Source organism: Anopheles arabiensis, chromosome 2 (genome assembly GCF_016920715.1).
Source record: "Anopheles arabiensis isolate DONGOLA chromosome 2, AaraD3, whole genome shotgun sequence".
NCBI lineage: Eukaryota > Metazoa > Arthropoda > Insecta > Diptera > Culicidae > Anopheles > Anopheles arabiensis.
The window spans coordinates 104,868,381-104,884,845 of record NC_053517.1 but is presented as its reverse complement, the minus strand read 5'-3'; the positions used below and the strand labels follow the sequence as shown (position 1 = coordinate 104,884,845).

The following is a 16,465-nucleotide window of genomic DNA, read 5'->3' as shown; positions in this document are numbered from 1 at the left end:
TTTGAACTTTGAATGTCCTCCACGTGACTGTTGGAGCTGAGCTCTGCGAACTCACAGCACAACAAAGCAAACTGACAGCGCGGAACTGTCAACGCGAAGTGTCAAGACAACGGCTTCATTTTTCGGAAATTGTAAACGGTCGATTGCATTGTGCTACGGATTTGTTGAAAAAAGTTAATATTTTATTAAGTTGTTTGTTGAAAGATACACAATGTCGTACACCGAATACTCAAAGGAGCTAGAAGCGTTTATAGCCAAGCAAAGACAGTTACTAGAGTTGGATAAGGAGCGTATTCAGCGTATCAAGCAGGAAGACCCACACACACAACATACACCTTCCCGCGCGGAAGAATTGCAAAAGGATGATCATTCCCTGGAAGAGATAGCTAGCGACAACTGTCCCGCCAACGATAAGCTATCGAAGGAAAAGGTCAACTCTCAGCTTAGTAAGAAAACGGCCACCGTACCCGAGGTGGAAGCCGGTCCAAGCGGAAAAGCACCCCCCAAGCGAAATGTTCCTTCGACCAGCTCTATTGATTCATGGACAAACATGGACCACCGGGCGCGCAATGTTGTGGCCGCCCCGACGACACCAACCGATGCAGCACCATCACCACCACCAGCAACAGTCCTGTCGGCAGCCCGTGCGAAACAAATGTCACCGCAACAGGTGAGTAGTAATTGAGGGATAAATACAATATTTCGCCACGAACTGGCCACGGATTCGGCGCAGTGACTTTCCTTGTCGAATCCTGTTTGAAATAGCGAAGGCTTACGAACGAACGTCCTGCTATTGGGCAGAGGTCGGCCGGTGTGATTCGAGAACCGTTTGCCTGCCAGTGGCTTCCAAGACGACCACTTGGCAAGACATACACCGCACCACGGTGGCCGTGCGCGTTCGTTTTCTCCGTATCCGATTGCCGATATTGAACCGTTTCGTCTTGTCTTCCAATTCCGATTGTGCGTTTCTTTTGTGCAACTACTACCGAGCCGGCATGTTAATCAGTTGCGTGTGAATGGTGTTGACGAAGTGAAACAAAAAATGCGACTATATGTTTAATTATGTGATAAAACATTCATTGATAATCATCACCACCCCACTACCGCTCGATCTTCTTCAGATCCGATCACTTTGGATTACCTTGGAATTGGTGCGGGGCAGTAAGTGACGCATTGAATTAAATTCATTAAATAAGCCTCATCGCTTTGCGCGGTAACGGGATCTGTGCCATTGTTTATGTCGCGTTCTCAACCCATTGAGTGATGCGTCTTCGTGAGGAGGAAGAGCAGGAGGAGGACGAAACAATGCTTTAGTTTTCTGTGAAAAGCAGTGGTTCACGGAATGGTCGTGTCGTTTATTATCTACCTTTACTCGTTGTCATAAAATCAATCTGAACTCTGAGCAAGTTGAATAAAACAGCTTGCTGAGTTTTGTTTCATTCAAACGGGATCGTGACATGATCGTCGATCGACAGATAATGTTCAAGTAGAGTAAAGCCTTCTTAAGAGGATTTTGTTTACGATATTAAATTTAACTAAATGTTTAAAGTTATGAGCTTTGACATAGGTGATAACGGATTATTGTGAATTACTAACCATTTACATTCAATTTCTATCGTTTCGATCGTAAATTAATCTTGTAAATCTTCAATCCAGAATGTTCATTACGCTCAGCTGACATAGAGAAGCGAGTACGCGACCCGCCAAGGTGGTGTGTTAACGATAATAGAATGATAATAATCTCTATTTGTCCATTCATCGCCAACAAACTCGCCTGGAGGAAGGCTGCCGATACATATCGGTAATTGGAAAGGAAAAACATTTCCTTTGTGCAAGCGAAATTGATTTCAATCAGCTCTGTTTGCCTTTTGCGCAATTGATTTATTCGCAATTTGCCTAAATTGTCGATTTCATTCATGCAGGTGATACAAATCATACAGTTTCTAGCTTAATGATTAAGTAATTATGTCGGTTTAAAGGGAATGTATGAGTAAATCTTCTATTTAGTGTTTAAATAAGGCTACATTGTCATAATTATCTTCCCCTGGTTATGTAGAAGTACAACACGTCTATACGGTTTTATAGCTCCTATCGATCGAATTGACCATCGTCGCCCGAATCTGTCCTTCACGTATGACAATGCAAACCCGTAAAAAAAACTCCTATAATTAATGAATACCACAACATTAGAATCACGCTCGGCACATAATTTATCTTGCCCGTCGCACCCCAAAAAGAGCCAAAAACCATCACACATTATTCTGCGCAAGAATGCAATTCTGAAGCCTTATGTTTTTGGAAGCGGTAGTCTTTCTGGGTTTACTCACACGCTCTACTAACCTCCAAACTGATCCTACCCTCGCGTGGGGGTCGTTGCGTACGTAATTTGTAGTACTCGTGAATGGGATGGAATCAGATCATCTCAGGCAGGGGGGAGAAAGAAACTGGCCCACGACGTTTGATGGGTATCGCCAGTACACGATGGCCTAAAATATGTTGGTCCTGTGTCCCACTGTAGTAGTACAACCCAAGCTTTACTTCCTCAAACGTTACCCAAGTTGACCGCGATGCATATTGCGTTGACAATCAACCACCAGCCACCCCTCCACAAATGATTCAAGCCCAGACGACGGCGTTCGTCCGACTGGCTCTCCCCCCTCACATGTCCCGACCATTTCTCATCTAAACGGGCGTTCTGTTTTGGGCATCTAGAAATTGGAAATTAATTCCAATTCCGTCCTAAATTCGTCGGCATCAATTCCTGGCCATCGCACTTGACATAATATCAAGATGGGGGAGAGAGAAACAGATCCTGCCCGGCATAGTGGAATCAGTGTCACCGCGCGGAGCCGCAGTCAGTCAATCGTCGCGGGTCGAATGCAACGTTTGGAGATTGGAAAGGAATGGGAAAGGTGGAGAATATCGCATATTAATTGGGAGAAGATGTAGGACCCGGACCACTTATTGGCTCTTAGTCAATACGGAATGTGTGGCCGACGGCAAGTAAAGTGGCACGGATTGGGATAGGAGCGAGAGCTTTTGAAATGAAAGCGTTTTAATCGTATATCTTTTCCCTTTCTTTCGTTTAAGGGCTGCTAACAATGAATATAATCGTTTTAAATTAAAAGGAAAGTTAATGATTGCTTCATTGCAACCAGTAATTAAGATATTAATGTCTTGGTTCCTTTACACCAAAAAAGAAAAACGCCATTGAACGAAACGAAAAACGAGGCATCATTGCTCTACATTTTACCCTTTCATTGAACCGTTTTACCCGTTCGAAGATGGAATTTTAAATTTACAAACCCATTTTGTAGTACAGTTAGGCAAAAAAAAAGCGCACAGTGACCGTGAAGAGGAGGGCAGACTTTTCTTAGTCAGGCGATTGAAAATTATAATACCGCTTTTTCCCTTGGGTGCTTAAAAGGTTCCGCCTGTTTTCGCCTGTTTTAAGATCATTCCCCCAACACGGGACTGTGCCGCGGGAATATGAGAGTGAGTGACGTGTGTGTGTTATTATATTATGTTATTATATCGACCGAGACCTACCGTCGACGTGGCGGGAAGGAAGGCCGTAGTCGGACGTCTCAGACCTGTGGTTCGGCAGGAACAGATTACTTATGGCAAGGCGTTATTTTGAAGGATGTAAAGCATTATGTTGCGGCAAACGAGTTTTTTGATGGCAACAATGTGCTCTGGTTTGAAGAAAATGGGTAAAATGGAGGTCATTTTCTGTTTGCAGGTTCTCGTCTTTTTACTGGTTTTATCGTAATTTAACATTGCACTGTTGCTATCTAATAGTATTTGGTACTTTTAATACATTTTACAGGCTTGAAATGACTCGACAAAAAGGAATTTTAAAAGAAAATTAGAAATTATCGTTTAAAAAAGAAGCAAGTATCGTTAACCCTGCATTAAACAAGTGTAAGAATGTCCCAATCTGCTGAAAAATGATGAATATAGCTTCCAAAAACTTGGGAGCTCCAGAAGCCTACGTATATTGTTTTAGATAAACGATCTCTTCCGTTTTTTCCGAAACCATTGGTACATCAAGCATCACAATTAGAAGCAAACTTCAGAATCCGTTACAAAGCACAAGGCTCGAATTTGTGTCGAATGCATGTCGCCTTCTACCCTAAACATGCTGAAGTTAAACAAATGGATGTACAAATTTATTCCTATTCCATCAAAATCCGCAAGATAATTGGCAACTTAACCCACGCCGGAAGTAGCCACTTAACTATAGAGGAAGTCAACCTTGAAGAAGGCTTTAAGCATGTCGCTCTACGACCATGAAACACTGCTGGAATATTCTTACTATTGAAGCTTTTTTTGTAGGAAACTCAGCACAATTTCAATTTCCACTACAAGAAAACTATAATATTCAATTTCATAAAGGGGTACGAACCCCAAACGTCAACTTCCTACCGCTAAGAACCTTAGTGTCTGGTGAGTATGTCTGTAGGAAAGTGATTATTTCGTATTGCCGCCACCATTACCAGTAGCCAGTAGTCTAGCGTAGCGTGGAAATGGGTGGCAATGGGTTTGTGGTGGCGCGTTGATGATGATATTACATTTTTCAACAGACCTCGTCACGAACAGCTCGTGCCTCGTAACTTTCATAGGACATTCATACACATCGCACCAACACCCTATCCAAAAGAGGGACCGATGGGTGATGGGGGACAGAAGGTATAAAAGCTCCCAGCTTAGGATAGCTCGTGGTTGGCTAAAGCGGACCGCTTACCTCATGAGTGCTAACGCTGCGTCTTACCTTTCACGCGGGGTTGATAAACTTTACAACTTTTTAAATTACAACATCAGTTGTAATTGTAAAAAAACAATTCCATTATCTAACAAACCCGGGAGAGAGAGACGGGGTTCATTGTGCCACTGGATGTTTGTTGGGCTTTGGTTGCCCGTTGAGATGATGCGATGCCGCTTTTCCGGTAGTCGCTAGTTTTGCAATTTCCTGTGCAGACAAGCCTTTTTGCCTGAGCCCTACATTGATACTAAAAACAAACAAAAAAAGAAAGAATGGAACACAAGTGATACATGGAAACGTTTAACGCCACGTCCCAAAGGTACGGGGGACATCCTGCGGGAAAGCTGGCGACTAAAAGCTACCTAGTGTGGTCGCAATGGATAGTTTTACATGATCATTATGAAAATACGGCAACATACAATGCAGACAGACACACACACTTGTGAGGAATGTAAATTGAAACTTTCGCTGCCGTGTGGCGTGGAAATGAAATGTTTATGAGAGTGGCTGGCTTTCAACTTGTGCAATGTGTTTACCTTCCGTTTAGTAGATCCTTGCCGACGATAGCATTGAACGCCGCGCAGTGTTTAGGTAGCCTTTAAAGGTGTGCAATGGCAGACAGTACAAGCTAGAAAGGAAGCTTTTCTCTTTAATATTACTAGAAAATGACTTCACAAAGGCAACAATGGTTTTTTATGCCCTTTTCTGGGCTTCCTTAAAGGGCAATCATTGACGTACAAAACATGTTCTTACTTGGATCAATATCGTACTGGGCGCTCAAGTGAATGCACGTGGCGCGTCAGCCACCAAAATGGTTATGCAAATGATAATCGTACCGCTACATTCATCTATAAATATCTGATTCCGTTTCTACCGAACCACGACCTATTTCAGGGAATGAAACGCACACCGACAGGACGTTAAAACGCCATTCCGATTCCCGATTGTGCGTGCAACAACCAACCTCTAATGAATTTCCCTTCCAATAATATAGTTTAATAAACCCTCTCTCTCTCTCTCTCTCTCTCTCTCTCTCTCTCTCTCTCTCTCTCTCTCTCTCTCTCTCTCTCTCTCTCTCTCTCTTTCTCTCTCTTCTTTCATTTGCAGGATGAGATGGAACAGTGGGTCTCGGATACGTTCTTTTCGTACTTTCCGAGTTTCAACAAAAAGCAGAAGGAAAAGAAAACGGTCCTGTCCCGTACGCGCCAGCAGGAGTATCAAGAGTATTTGAAAAATGTAAATTTCATTGCTAACGCGGTAAACTATCCTCTGGTTCTTTTTACTTCGGCCTCGCGCTCTATCATCACCTTACTTTAGAGAGGCACATACGGTGCAAATTTCGTAGTAAATATTAGTGTTGTAAAGTCACACGAGGTCACAAACCTCCCACTTAGTTTTAGTTTAATTTTGTAAAGCAATTCCCTTTCTTTCCTTCTTTCTCGTACGGGCACAAATTTTAGGAAAAATACACCCGCTTTTATGTTTACTCATGATCAATCAATTAACACACTTTTCCACACTGTTGTAGATCCCGGAAGTGACGACGAAACACCAGCAGTACATGCAGAAGTACGGCACGGGCAAATCACCCGGCGGAACGGAAGCAACCAATGAGAAGGGAACTGGCAACGCTCCTACAAGCCCGCCGGCTGGTGCTGGCACTGGCCCTGGTGGTGGTGCCACTGGTCAACCACAGGTCCGCTTTGGCAAGTCACTGGTGGCGGAGGGGAACTCCAACTACCGCAAAGGTAGCCCGCGTGAGAAGTTGATCCAAGATTTAGCCCATACTGATCTGCCTACCATTCTTAACACAGACACTATCGATCGCAGGAACAGGATGTTGGCCGATGTACGTATATGGGTCGGGGGGAGAATTACTTATTTTGAATACGAAACAAAATTTTGGACTATTTTACGTCTTTTCTCTTAACAAGCATTCGTGGCGGAATTTGATACTTGTTTGCTTTGTTTTTCTGCTTAATTTGAAACTAATTCAAACTGTCTTTTTCCTTCACATATTCACAAAACCAATGGGATCCCACTATCCAACAGGAGGAAAGCCGCCGTAAGCTGGAATACCAGAAGGAGCTCATCAAGCAGATCGAGGAAAAGCGCAAAGAGGTCGAACGGTTGCGCGAGAAGGAAAAGCTCGAAGAGGAAATGCTGACCAGGTATAGAGAGAGGCGGGAACCGAAGGAGGGGAGGAGTGGCGGGCATAATTGGACATTTTTTTGAAAAGCTTCCACACGCACACAACGATTAGGGCAATAGGTTATGTTACATTTGGGGATAATTACATTCGATCACGGAGTGGGGCATTTAGCTTAAAAGGAAAGCTTAATAATGGAGCCTTTTTTAGAAGAGACGGTTCTTAAATTGTTTTTTTTTTTTTTGCTAAAATAATGACCTCAAAAATCGTTCTTATCTCATTGTAATTGGCACGAGCCTATTAGGGCCAAAATTCCGTCACGCAAAATTACTCTTTTTGTTCCATTTCGTACCGGTTTTTTACTCTACAAAACTCTCGAATTCCTTTCTTTTTTTAATCTATGAATTAAACCCATTAAAGCCGACTAGAGCAACAGCTGAAAACGATGCAGCTAGAGGAGCAGCTCGAGCACGAGCGGCTGCGCAGCGAGAAGATCCGCATCGCCAACGAGCAGAACCACATCCGCCGGCTGCAGCTGCTCGCGAACCTGGAGAACGATCACAAAGTCTTCAACCCGTACGATGGCCAGCGGAAAGCATTTTCGGAAAATGGCGGTAAAGCCGCCGCGGCGGCTGCTTCCTCCGAGACCAAGCCAACCGTTCCGCAACCGAACGGCGGGGCCTTCTCTTCCGGCGACGAGCGGACAAAGGCGGCGTACCAGCGGTACATAAGCAACTCGGCCACCCAGCAGCAGGAAAAACAGCAACCCACCACCCATCTGCATCCGTTCGTGTCGGTTGCGCCAGCCGTCTCTACGAACGCGCTCGCCCTGTCCACCGAGCAGGAGGACTATGAATCTTCCAGCGAAACGACGGCCGACACGTCGGTGATGGTGGGAGGAGGAGGAGGAGCGGTGGAGGATCATCGGTTCCAGTACTGTAAGAGCTGCCGGGCGGACGGTGATCGGTCGCGTCTTCCATTGCAGCCAGCGCTGGGGAAGCACAGCAAGCGCCGGCAGCATTGCGCCAAGTGTAAACGACCGGAGGCGTACAATGGTGGCAAGCGGGGAGAGGACGCCAATAGTCGCTGCATAAGATGCGAACGGACAATGAAGCGAGCGATGAATGGAACGAAGGGAGCATCGCTGTGTGCCGTCTGCACACTGTCGACGGAGGCGGACCAACAGAACAAAAACTTCCTCTACCATCCGAAGAAGCAGCAGTATCATCACACGGAGCGGCGGCATCATCGCGCCCCACTCGAAACGGACGACGATGATGTGCAGGTACATCGGGCGGTGGCCAACACCACCACCACCGCTACCGTTTCACCGTCGCAGAAGAACCCCTTCAAGGTGATCGACATCCAGTATCACGAGAGTGACAACGAGCACGGCGACCTGGACGTGCTGAATCCGGTGATTGTGCGCAACAACTACCGCAAGCCACCGTTCTCGCTCAACATCGACAAGGATTCGCTGTTCCATCCGAGCAAGAAGCCACCGGAACCGGTCTTCACCGTGAACATTCGCAACGGGGAGGTGTTTGTGGACAATAAGCTGCGATCGGGAGGGGCGGGAAGGCCGTCCCGATACGCTCCGCCCGACAGCCCACCGCTGTCCGATGGGGACGGGGAAACTTCGTCCGCCACCGTCGGGGACGATCTGATGGATGACCGGATTGCCAAGTACGTGCGACACTACAACACGCTTTGGATGAAGCGTGGCAATGGTAGAAAGGGCAACAGTAATGGGCAACAGCACAACGATTACCATCATCATCATCATTCTTCCCATCATCATCAACACCACCATAATCATCGTGAGCAGGAGCAGCACAGCAATGATCGTGCGAAGGGGAACAAAACCGGACCACTGCTTCCATCGCTTTCGCCCCCGAAAGTGTACGTAAGTGATCGACCGGACAATCTGAAAAGTGACGCCCTGAAGCTGATGGAGAAGAAATGGGAGGTACGAAAGAGTGAAGGAAAAAGGGTAGAAAAGGAACTCTTAAACAACAGCTTTTCATTTTTCAAACAGGTACCCGCCGTTGAACGGACCAAAGTGAATGAAAAGGGATCAACGCGTGTGTTGACGCAGCTCGGGGCGATCCGAAAGCAGCTACAGCTGGAACAGCTACAGATGGATGGTGGTCCATCGGGATATTCGAAGAATTATTAGGATTATTTGGTGGTTACCTCAAGCGCCTTTTTTTTGGTACTTTTTTCCGTCCATTTTAGTAGAAGCATTTTGAATTAAAGTAACCGTTAGTTGGACTTTTTTTGTTGTTGTATGCGGCGATCGTGAAATCAGCTTAAAGTTGAACTCAATGGCGCACAGTGCCTGATTGAATTAAACCGTTGAACCGTTTTAGCCCGTAAGCTTTGATGAACTTGAATAAACTTGACGAGGAAGGGAATATTTCATTCCCAAACCGAAAAGAAGGCTTTGAAGAAGGGGAAAGAAACGACCGGCATACTAGGATGGAGAAAACACGTTAGTTCATTGACACGAATTTTAAGGAGGTGTCTCTTATTTACAACGATAGCTAACAACGGCACCGGTTTGTTTGATGTCCACGCTTCTTCTTCTTCTTCTTCTTTAAAACACCTTCTCACTTGGTCGACACGCGGGTGCGCTTGTTCCAGCTAAAGTTGATGCCGTAGTTCTTGACGCGCGGCTTCTTCTGCACCTCCTGCTTGTCCACGAACCATCTCCAGCCGTTCTTTTCGCAGTGGGCGATCGCCTCGTCGGCGCTGGTGAAGTCGACGCGCATGTTCGACAATGGATCACCGCTAGAATGTGGTGAAAGGTGAAAATTACAACAAAATGCACTTTCGTAACGTCCCCCGCAAACGCAAACACTCACGTTGAGGACCATCCCATCAGTGGGTTCTCCCAGCGCTCGCGGTTATCGAACTCGATGCTCCAGTGGTGGATGTTGTCCGTTCCGCTTTGCATCGCGTTCTTGGCCGGCATGAAGATGCGCACCCGGCGCTCCTTCACGTGCTCCTCCGGCACGCCAGTAATGGGGCTAATATCGACCTGAAAGCGAAGGCAAACATGTGTTTTATTGAGAATTCGCTTTACCTCTTTGCACCATACAATAATCAACAACTAACCTTGGTCGGCACCGTGATCGTGGGAAGGTGGTCACGGGCACGCTCCTCTGCATCGGCGAGAACAACGCTTGCGTCCAGTATCGGGGCTTCCTTTTGTGCCTTCGGATCCTTGAACGCGATCGATGACGTCGAGAGTGATGCACGCATCCTTGAGGGAGGGGAAGAGAAAAAGGATATCAGTTCCCACAAAACAATTTCGATTACACAACCATTCATCCAGCCGGGAGGAGCAAGTGGCATCAAGGGAACTTGTTGATGTCTGCAATCAACACAAGGCAGTTTGTGTTTTGGCACTTTCGGCAGTAGCTTACCATTGCGTAGCACCAGCTCTCGCCACGGAACGCAGGAATAGGCTCATTTTTGCTTTCGATTTTTCCGTACGCAGACACGGTGCGATTTTGCTGCGGCCAGATATTTTCCTTTGACAGCGAGTGGAAAAAACCAAAACAGAAACCAAACTGTCAGTTATGGTGACAGGTAGAATCGGGGAGGATGCTGTCAGTACAGTAGAGGGAACGGGTTGTACTGCAGCACTGTCTACACGGATCTACAAGTTGAAGGAGAAGAGAAATTTAAAAAATGAACAGAATTTGTGAGTCTGAAAAAGATAACTTCATGTATAAAATTCAGTGGAATGCCGTTTACCCATACTCATAGAAATGTTTATTAAATTCCAAGTTTTTTTGACATTGTTTTTGAAAAAAATCTATGATTTTTAGTTTGGTTTTCGTAAGGATATCTGTCAACGGATCGTTTTTCATATCTCCTCCTAGGGATTTTTGAACAACACAGATATTCAGACAGTCGGTTAAAAGGCTCGGTACTTTATAATGAAATAGAATGCACCAGAATAAAATGTTTCTACTTAAATTTGAGAGGAAATTATTTGCCTAGGTTCTGTCGTGATTGTCACACATTTTTAATAATTTTTATAACTTCTTCTTCTTCTTCTTCTTCTTCTTCTTCTTTGGCACAACAACCGTTGTCAGTCAAAGCCTGCTCGTTCCACTTATGGGCTTAGTTAGTCCTCCGTATGAGGGCACGGTCCATTCGGGGTTTGAACCCATGACGGACATGTTGTTAAGTCGTGCGTGTTGACGATTGCACCGTGAGACCGGTTCAATTTTTATTACAAATTTAATTTATTCAATTAATATGTATTAGTTATCTGTTAATGGTTCCAGCTAAACCAATATTGTTGCGAGCAACCAAGACAGATTTCATGTTCGTTCGTACGTTGCCTGACTCGTCTTCTTTCCTTGATCCCATAATCTGTCGCTCTCCCGTATCTATTATTATGTCTCTCTACTTTAATGTAATCTTGAACTTTTTTCAGCTACTTAAAAACTTCTGCCAAAAGAATTCTATTTTTTTTCCAAAGAAAAAGTCAATTATTGAGAATAAGATGCCGAAATACGGAAGAAACTGTTTTCAAGAGCACATTTTTCCCATTTTGCACAAACCCGTTGCCACCATGCTGTCAGTTTGAACGCAGTGCACCACTACTGCCGCTGCAGCCTATGCTGTCAAAATGACACCACACGTGTAGACGCCACTGTAGCGGTCGCTTTGTAGACACAGTTGTTTACGTTTTTTTCCTTCTCGCCCGTTCATCGCAAGCGGAAAAACGAAAATGTAGGCAACAAATACCGATCGAAAATTGTTTCAACAAACAAATAAGAAACACACGCAGCAAACACACACAGTGCGCGCGGCGCTCGTAAGCTTTGGTGCGTACAGAGAGTGTTCACAGCTGCGGTAAGTGTTCTTCGGTGCAGTGAAGGAAGGTAGGCCACCACCACCAAACACACATACGAAGCACACACACACACGCTCACGCTCTTTTCGTGCGACATTGGGGGGTTGTTTTTGTTGTTGCTTGTGCTTTGTGTCGCACTTTGGGTTCGCGCAAAGATTAGCATTAGGGCGGAACGTGCGGTGCGTGCTGGGCAGTGTGCAAGGCAGTGATACCAGCAACCGACGATGGTTGCCGTGATTTCGGCCTGTGCGTGACGATTGAAGAGTGTTTGTGTGTATGTGTGTGCGTGTACGTGGGGTTCTGCGGTGCCGTCCGTCAAACAGCGCGCTATATCGATTACTTTGTGACGACGGTACGCGACAGCAGCAGCAGCAGCACAGTAGCGAGAGGTACCAGGTAAGGGTAGAAAGGAAAGTGTTGTGGCTGCAGTCACCACCTCGCAAAACCCGTTCCACCCCATTTCCCCGCTGTGTTACCAATTGGGAAGGTTTCTTTTGCGGCTGGTGCTACTGCTGATGCAACGGGTGAGGGAACAACATCTCATCCGCCCTGGGAGGAGAATCTGTGTCATACCGAACCGACCGTGTGTATGTGTGTGTGTATGTGTGTGTTGGCTCTCCTCGCGAGTGTAATTATACATCGTCCACGAAGCAGGCGTGAAGTACAAATGTCAAAACCCCACCTCTAGTGTCGTGAAAGGATTGAGAAGAGCGGGCCGCAAAGTAGGCAATCCCGACAAGTGTACACAGCAAGGAGGGGTGGGCAATTTGGAACGAGCAGAGCAATAATATTCTTGCACATAATTTCTCTTATTTTGGGGCTGGATGGCAGCAGCGACCGTCAATCCACCCGCCAGTTAGTGTAGTAGTAAGGCTCTTGCTGCTCGGAGCGAAGGAAATCGCGCGCAACCGGCAGCACCCTTTCGGCAAACGGTGGCACTGTGGCTGTGTGTGTGTGTGTCTGGCTGGAAGTGTACTCAACCCCTCCGAGTTCGACCTAATCATAGGGTTTTGGGTGGCGCCGGTACTGCGCCGAGACGACAGCACCCGCCGACCCTACAATCCTCCCGTGAACCGATAGAAGTGGTGCTGCTTTCAGTTGAGTCAGAAGGGGAAACCCTCACGGAGGCTTGTTTTAGTAGTTGCCTGTCTACCAGAGCAAGGCTTGAACGGGATAGAGCGTTCGTGTTCGGAAAAGTGCACCCAGTCGCGAAAGAAAACACACCATCGATTGCAAAACCGGGCGAGGAAGGCAGCCGCCGAACGAGCGCAGTAGAACGGAACGAAGCGACCGAAGTGCATCGGCCAATTTTCCCTGCGTTCGCAATAGAAAAAAAAACCGCGTATGCAAAAGGTGTGCAGAGAGCACCGTCAAGCACAAATCAATCAAAGTGTGCCGAGTGAGTGTGAATGAGCAAATGAAGTGTGTATGTGTGTGTAGTGTTGTAGTGAGTGAGTGAGCGAAAAAGAAAAAAGAGATTTAATAAGCCTTTTCCCCGTTATTTCCACTTCCGGCCGTTTCTAGTGCAGCCTTTTTCCCCCCGTAAGTGTGTGTGTGTGTGTAGTGTGTTAAGTGGCACTATTACGTTCCGGTAACTTCTCAGCTGTTCCTTTCAAGGGTGCAAGGGAAAAGTAGTGTAGCGCTCTGTATAGAGAAACTGTATGTAGAGAAAAGTTAGTGTAAAAGGGGGGGAAAAGCAAAACCGCTACCGACATCGAAGCACCCGCTGGATTGTGAAAACAAGGTAAGGGGGTGGGTAACAAACACAAAAGGGGATGGAGGGGACGTGTTCAGTCTGACGCTCGAGAAATCGATCGGGCCATGCGAAGGAGGCGGCCGTTACCAAGGCGCAAAAGTCGTACGAGAAAGGAAGAAGCAAAAGACGAACGGGGAGGGAGAAATGGAATTATTAAATCAATAAAGTTTATTTTCTTTCCTTTTTTTTTGGGGGTGGGGTTGGCTGTCTCAAGCCCCAAAACGAGACTGGATAGTGGAAAGGACAGAACAACACTCACACATGCAAAAACACCAATAAAGCCAGTTGAAAGGGTTCAGTTTAGGGAGGTTGGGTCAGTTTTCGAAGCGTAAGAGAAGAACAGTTTACAATAGCTTCTTTAACAATGCCGGTCTTTACGCTAATATTCAATTTCAACCGCATACAAACACACACAAGAGATCTCTTGCTTCCCTTCTTCCGGTGCGGAGGCATGTTTGGATAATTGAAATGGCTCCTTATACCCACGCTTCACCAAACAGGAGATAATCCTGTTTAAAGTTCATGCACTCATGCTCTCCGTGTGTGTGTGTGTGTGACCGGGCTTGTCGTGCACTATCGCCCTCTACCACACACCGGCTAGGCAGGGGGAAAAAGGGTATGCTGTTCCGGTGGTATTACGACATGTTTAGTTTTGTTCGAACGAAAGGAAAACACTACCGAGCTAAGACTCTAAAAAGCTCTTCTGTAGGGTACGTACACATACACACACAGACAGGGGCATTCCCGTTTAATCCACAAAACCCCTGTCACGGTGTGTCCCAAATTTTAAAATCCTTTCCACGCCCCCGGGGACTGGCAGCTTCTGTGGCCAACGTGTCGTTGCGAGTGACCTGTTTAGCGAGCGAGCGAGCGAACGAGTTTGTTTATGCTCGTGTTTTGTGGCGTTCTGTGCGAACCTGTGCCGTTGTTGGTCCGTTGGATCGAAGGAAAAAACGTTGCTATTTAGGCAGCTGGTTAGGCTGTACACGCTGGCTTGAATAGGTTGAATGGATGCAGTTATTTAAGAAATGGGAGGATGTTAGCTTTTTCCTACAAATGATTGCTTTTACTCGACATTTATTCACAGCGATACGGTTCTAACCTTATTTCGCCGAAGAAAAGAATAGTGATACCTGCTATACACAAATAAAAAGTTCAATAACAAATAGACAATTATTGAAACAGAACAGAGGCATAAATGAAAAGAATTTTGGAAATGGAAATCAACTCTTTTTGAGAAATCATGTTATGTGTTCAATTGCTTAAATTAAACACATTTGAAAAGCTCAGCATAATTATTCTTCTCATAATTCAACACATTATTGATTAGGATTAACTTCTTTGCGGATAAAAACGCTTTTTTTCATTCTAGAAACGATTCTCAGGATTAGAGATTCGAACCCACTACCCGGTAGTGTGGCAGTCGGCAGGCTTTGTCATGAGACTATGGACAAGTTCGGGGTTGTGGTCGTTTAACTGCCATATGTATCGATCGGTTAATGAAAATATCGATTCGTTCGATTATTGTTAAAACTTGTATTGATTTTTGTATAAAAAAGTCTATAGAGTTTTTCGTTTGGTTTTAAAAATTTACTATTAATCGAAAACGCGTTTAAGAAATGGTTAATATTTTTAAATTGACCACCAACTCTGTTCTGTGTATTGCTTATTATTTATTTATTTCCCACCACCGGGTTCGACTACGACCTGTCAGGGGTCTGCTGCATTTCCACTGCATTACTGCTTAATAATGCACACGCCAGTAGCGCGCGGTTTGTCCTTCCTTGTACGTCAACGTAATGTTATACTGTTCACTATTGTTTTGGGGTCGAAACCATTTTTTTGGCCAATTTACACAGCAGCGAGCACACTTTTGGGGAGGGGAAATTTTGGATGCATTTTCCCACACCTAAACAAAGCTGCTAAAAACGACAACATTGCCGCAAGAGACAGCGTGTTTGTTTTGTCCATTCTTTTTTATGGAGATCAATTTTCACATAACCTTGCCAGTCGGTTTGGGGGCCAGTTTGCATTGAATGCTAGTGTAGGAAGTAAGTCACAACACAAAGTAGGAGGGTGACGTGCCCCTGCATCCGCTGCATATTAGCATCAAGAGAGTGTGCGCGCGCGTGCCTTTTAGCGCAATAGACACGCGTACAGACCGCGAGCAGCGTATGTTAATAAACAATACGGGCTATAAAACAAACAAACAAATAACCTCTGAGGCCAGTAATAAGTAAAATATGGCACAAGCACCCCCACAAGCTGGTGGATGGAAAGAAAAGGGGCTCGACGGCTACTTGTACTAGCCAGTAGCAGTTTAATCATTCGTGAAAATCCTACCATTCTTATGGTATTGCTCCCACCGATATAACAGTGTGTTTACAATGTGGCATATAAATAATCATTAGTTGGTGTTTCACTTTCCCCTCCCACTCAGCTGGCATTTTTATTTCGTTTCCGTTGTCGTCGTCCTCCTCGTCGTTTGTTATTGTCGATAGGGCTAATCGGACTTTGATTGTTCGGCTGCATTTTAATGGAGCAAACAAATAATGGAAAGGGAAGAAGCATTGTGGTGGGAGGGTGGAGTTGGGTCGTTACAGATTACGCCACTCAAGCCATTGAGCCGTAATTGAAATTTAGGTAAACCAATTTTGGGCCATTTTACGCCATTATTATGACATTAGGGAGGGAAAATGTGTGAAAAAGGGTTTTTTTTTATTTTCTGTTCTTTTCGATAGTTGCTTTCGAACGTGGGAACTGTCCAGAAAATAACTAACTAAATAAACAGATATTAAAGGATAATTATTTCATTTTTGGATATTCTGGACTATTGGTAACCCATTTAAATTACAACTGTTGCTTAGTAATTGTATTTGTTTTATTATTTTAAATGTTTATTGCCCGATTTGTCCC

At 45.3% G+C, this 16,465-nt stretch overlaps 3 protein-coding genes across 19 annotated transcripts in view; 2 read left to right on the top strand and 1 right to left on the bottom strand.

The window, feature by feature from the left end:
* The first annotated feature begins 92 nt into the window (after positions 1-92).
* On the top strand, positions 93-9,353 carry LOC120895167. Of its 5 annotated transcripts, XM_040298269.1 has the most exons (7): positions 93-670; positions 5,873-6,022; positions 6,294-6,513; positions 6,580-6,614; positions 6,818-6,936; positions 7,335-8,883; positions 8,953-9,353. In XM_040298269.1, exons 1-7 carry the CDS (start codon positions 212-214, stop codon positions 9,091-9,093), a joined length of 2,673 nt encoding a protein of 890 aa, XP_040154203.1. In that variant the 5' UTR covers positions 93-211; the 3' UTR covers positions 9,094-9,353. The 5 variants fall into 5 exon arrangements, with proteins under 5 accessions (XP_040154203.1, XP_040154201.1, XP_040154202.1 ...); XM_040298267.1 differs by having other exon boundaries at positions 94-670; positions 6,294-6,614; XM_040298268.1 differs by having other exon boundaries at positions 95-670; positions 5,873-6,001; positions 6,294-6,614.
* A 35-nt stretch (positions 9,354-9,388) lies between these two features.
* LOC120895168 (NADH dehydrogenase [ubiquinone] iron-sulfur protein 4, mitochondrial) lies at positions 9,389-10,481 on the bottom strand. Its single transcript, XM_040298273.1, has 4 exons — positions 10,346-10,481; positions 10,035-10,182; positions 9,782-9,957; positions 9,389-9,707 (listed from the first exon to the last, which is right to left on the bottom strand). The coding sequence occupies exons 1-4, from the start codon at positions 10,390-10,392 to the stop codon at positions 9,527-9,529; spliced, it is 552 nt and encodes a 183-aa protein (XP_040154207.1). The 5' UTR covers positions 10,393-10,481; the 3' UTR covers positions 9,389-9,526.
* Positions 10,482-11,578: 1,097 nt separating this feature from the next.
* The window catches only part of LOC120906224 (probable beta-hexosaminidase fdl), a 39,785-nt gene continuing 34,898 nt past the window's right edge, over positions 11,579-16,465 (top strand). For 3 of the 13 annotated variants that reach the window (XM_040317807.1, XM_040317792.1, XM_040317799.1), the window contains exons 1-2: positions 11,682-11,821; positions 12,625-13,537. The gene's annotated coding sequence lies outside the window, so the exon portion shown is untranslated. The other 10 variants (XM_040317756.1, XM_040317758.1, XM_040317755.1 and 7 more) reach the window with 10 other exon arrangements.

What these genes read in the sequence shown, in the direction of transcription:
- LOC120895167 (XM_040298267.1), top strand. Translation starts at nt 212, where the DNA reads ATGTCGTACACCGAATACTCAAAGGAGCTAGAAGCGTTTATAGCCAAG. An exon ending in TAAATTTCATTGCTAACGCG is followed by an intron (nt 6,023 to 6,293) that starts GTAAACTATCCT and finishes ACACTGTTGTAG; the next exon opens with ATCCCGGAAGTGACGACGAA. An exon ending in TGATGGAGAAGAAATGGGAG is followed by an intron (nt 8,884 to 8,952) that starts GTACGAAAGAGT and finishes TTTTTCAAACAG; the next exon opens with GTACCCGCCGTTGAACGGAC.
- LOC120895168 (XM_040298273.1), bottom strand. Translation starts at nt 10,392, where the DNA reads ATGAGCCTATTCCTGCGTTCCGTGGCGAGAGCTGGTGCTACGCAATG. An exon ending in CGATCACGGTGCCGACCAAG is followed by an intron (nt 9,958 to 10,034) that starts GTTAGTTGTTGA and finishes CTTCGCTTTCAG; the next exon opens with GTCGATATTAGCCCCATTAC. An exon ending in CTGATGGGATGGTCCTCAAC is followed by an intron (nt 9,708 to 9,781) that starts GTGAGTGTTTGC and finishes ACCACATTCTAG; the next exon opens with CGGTGATCCATTGTCGAACA.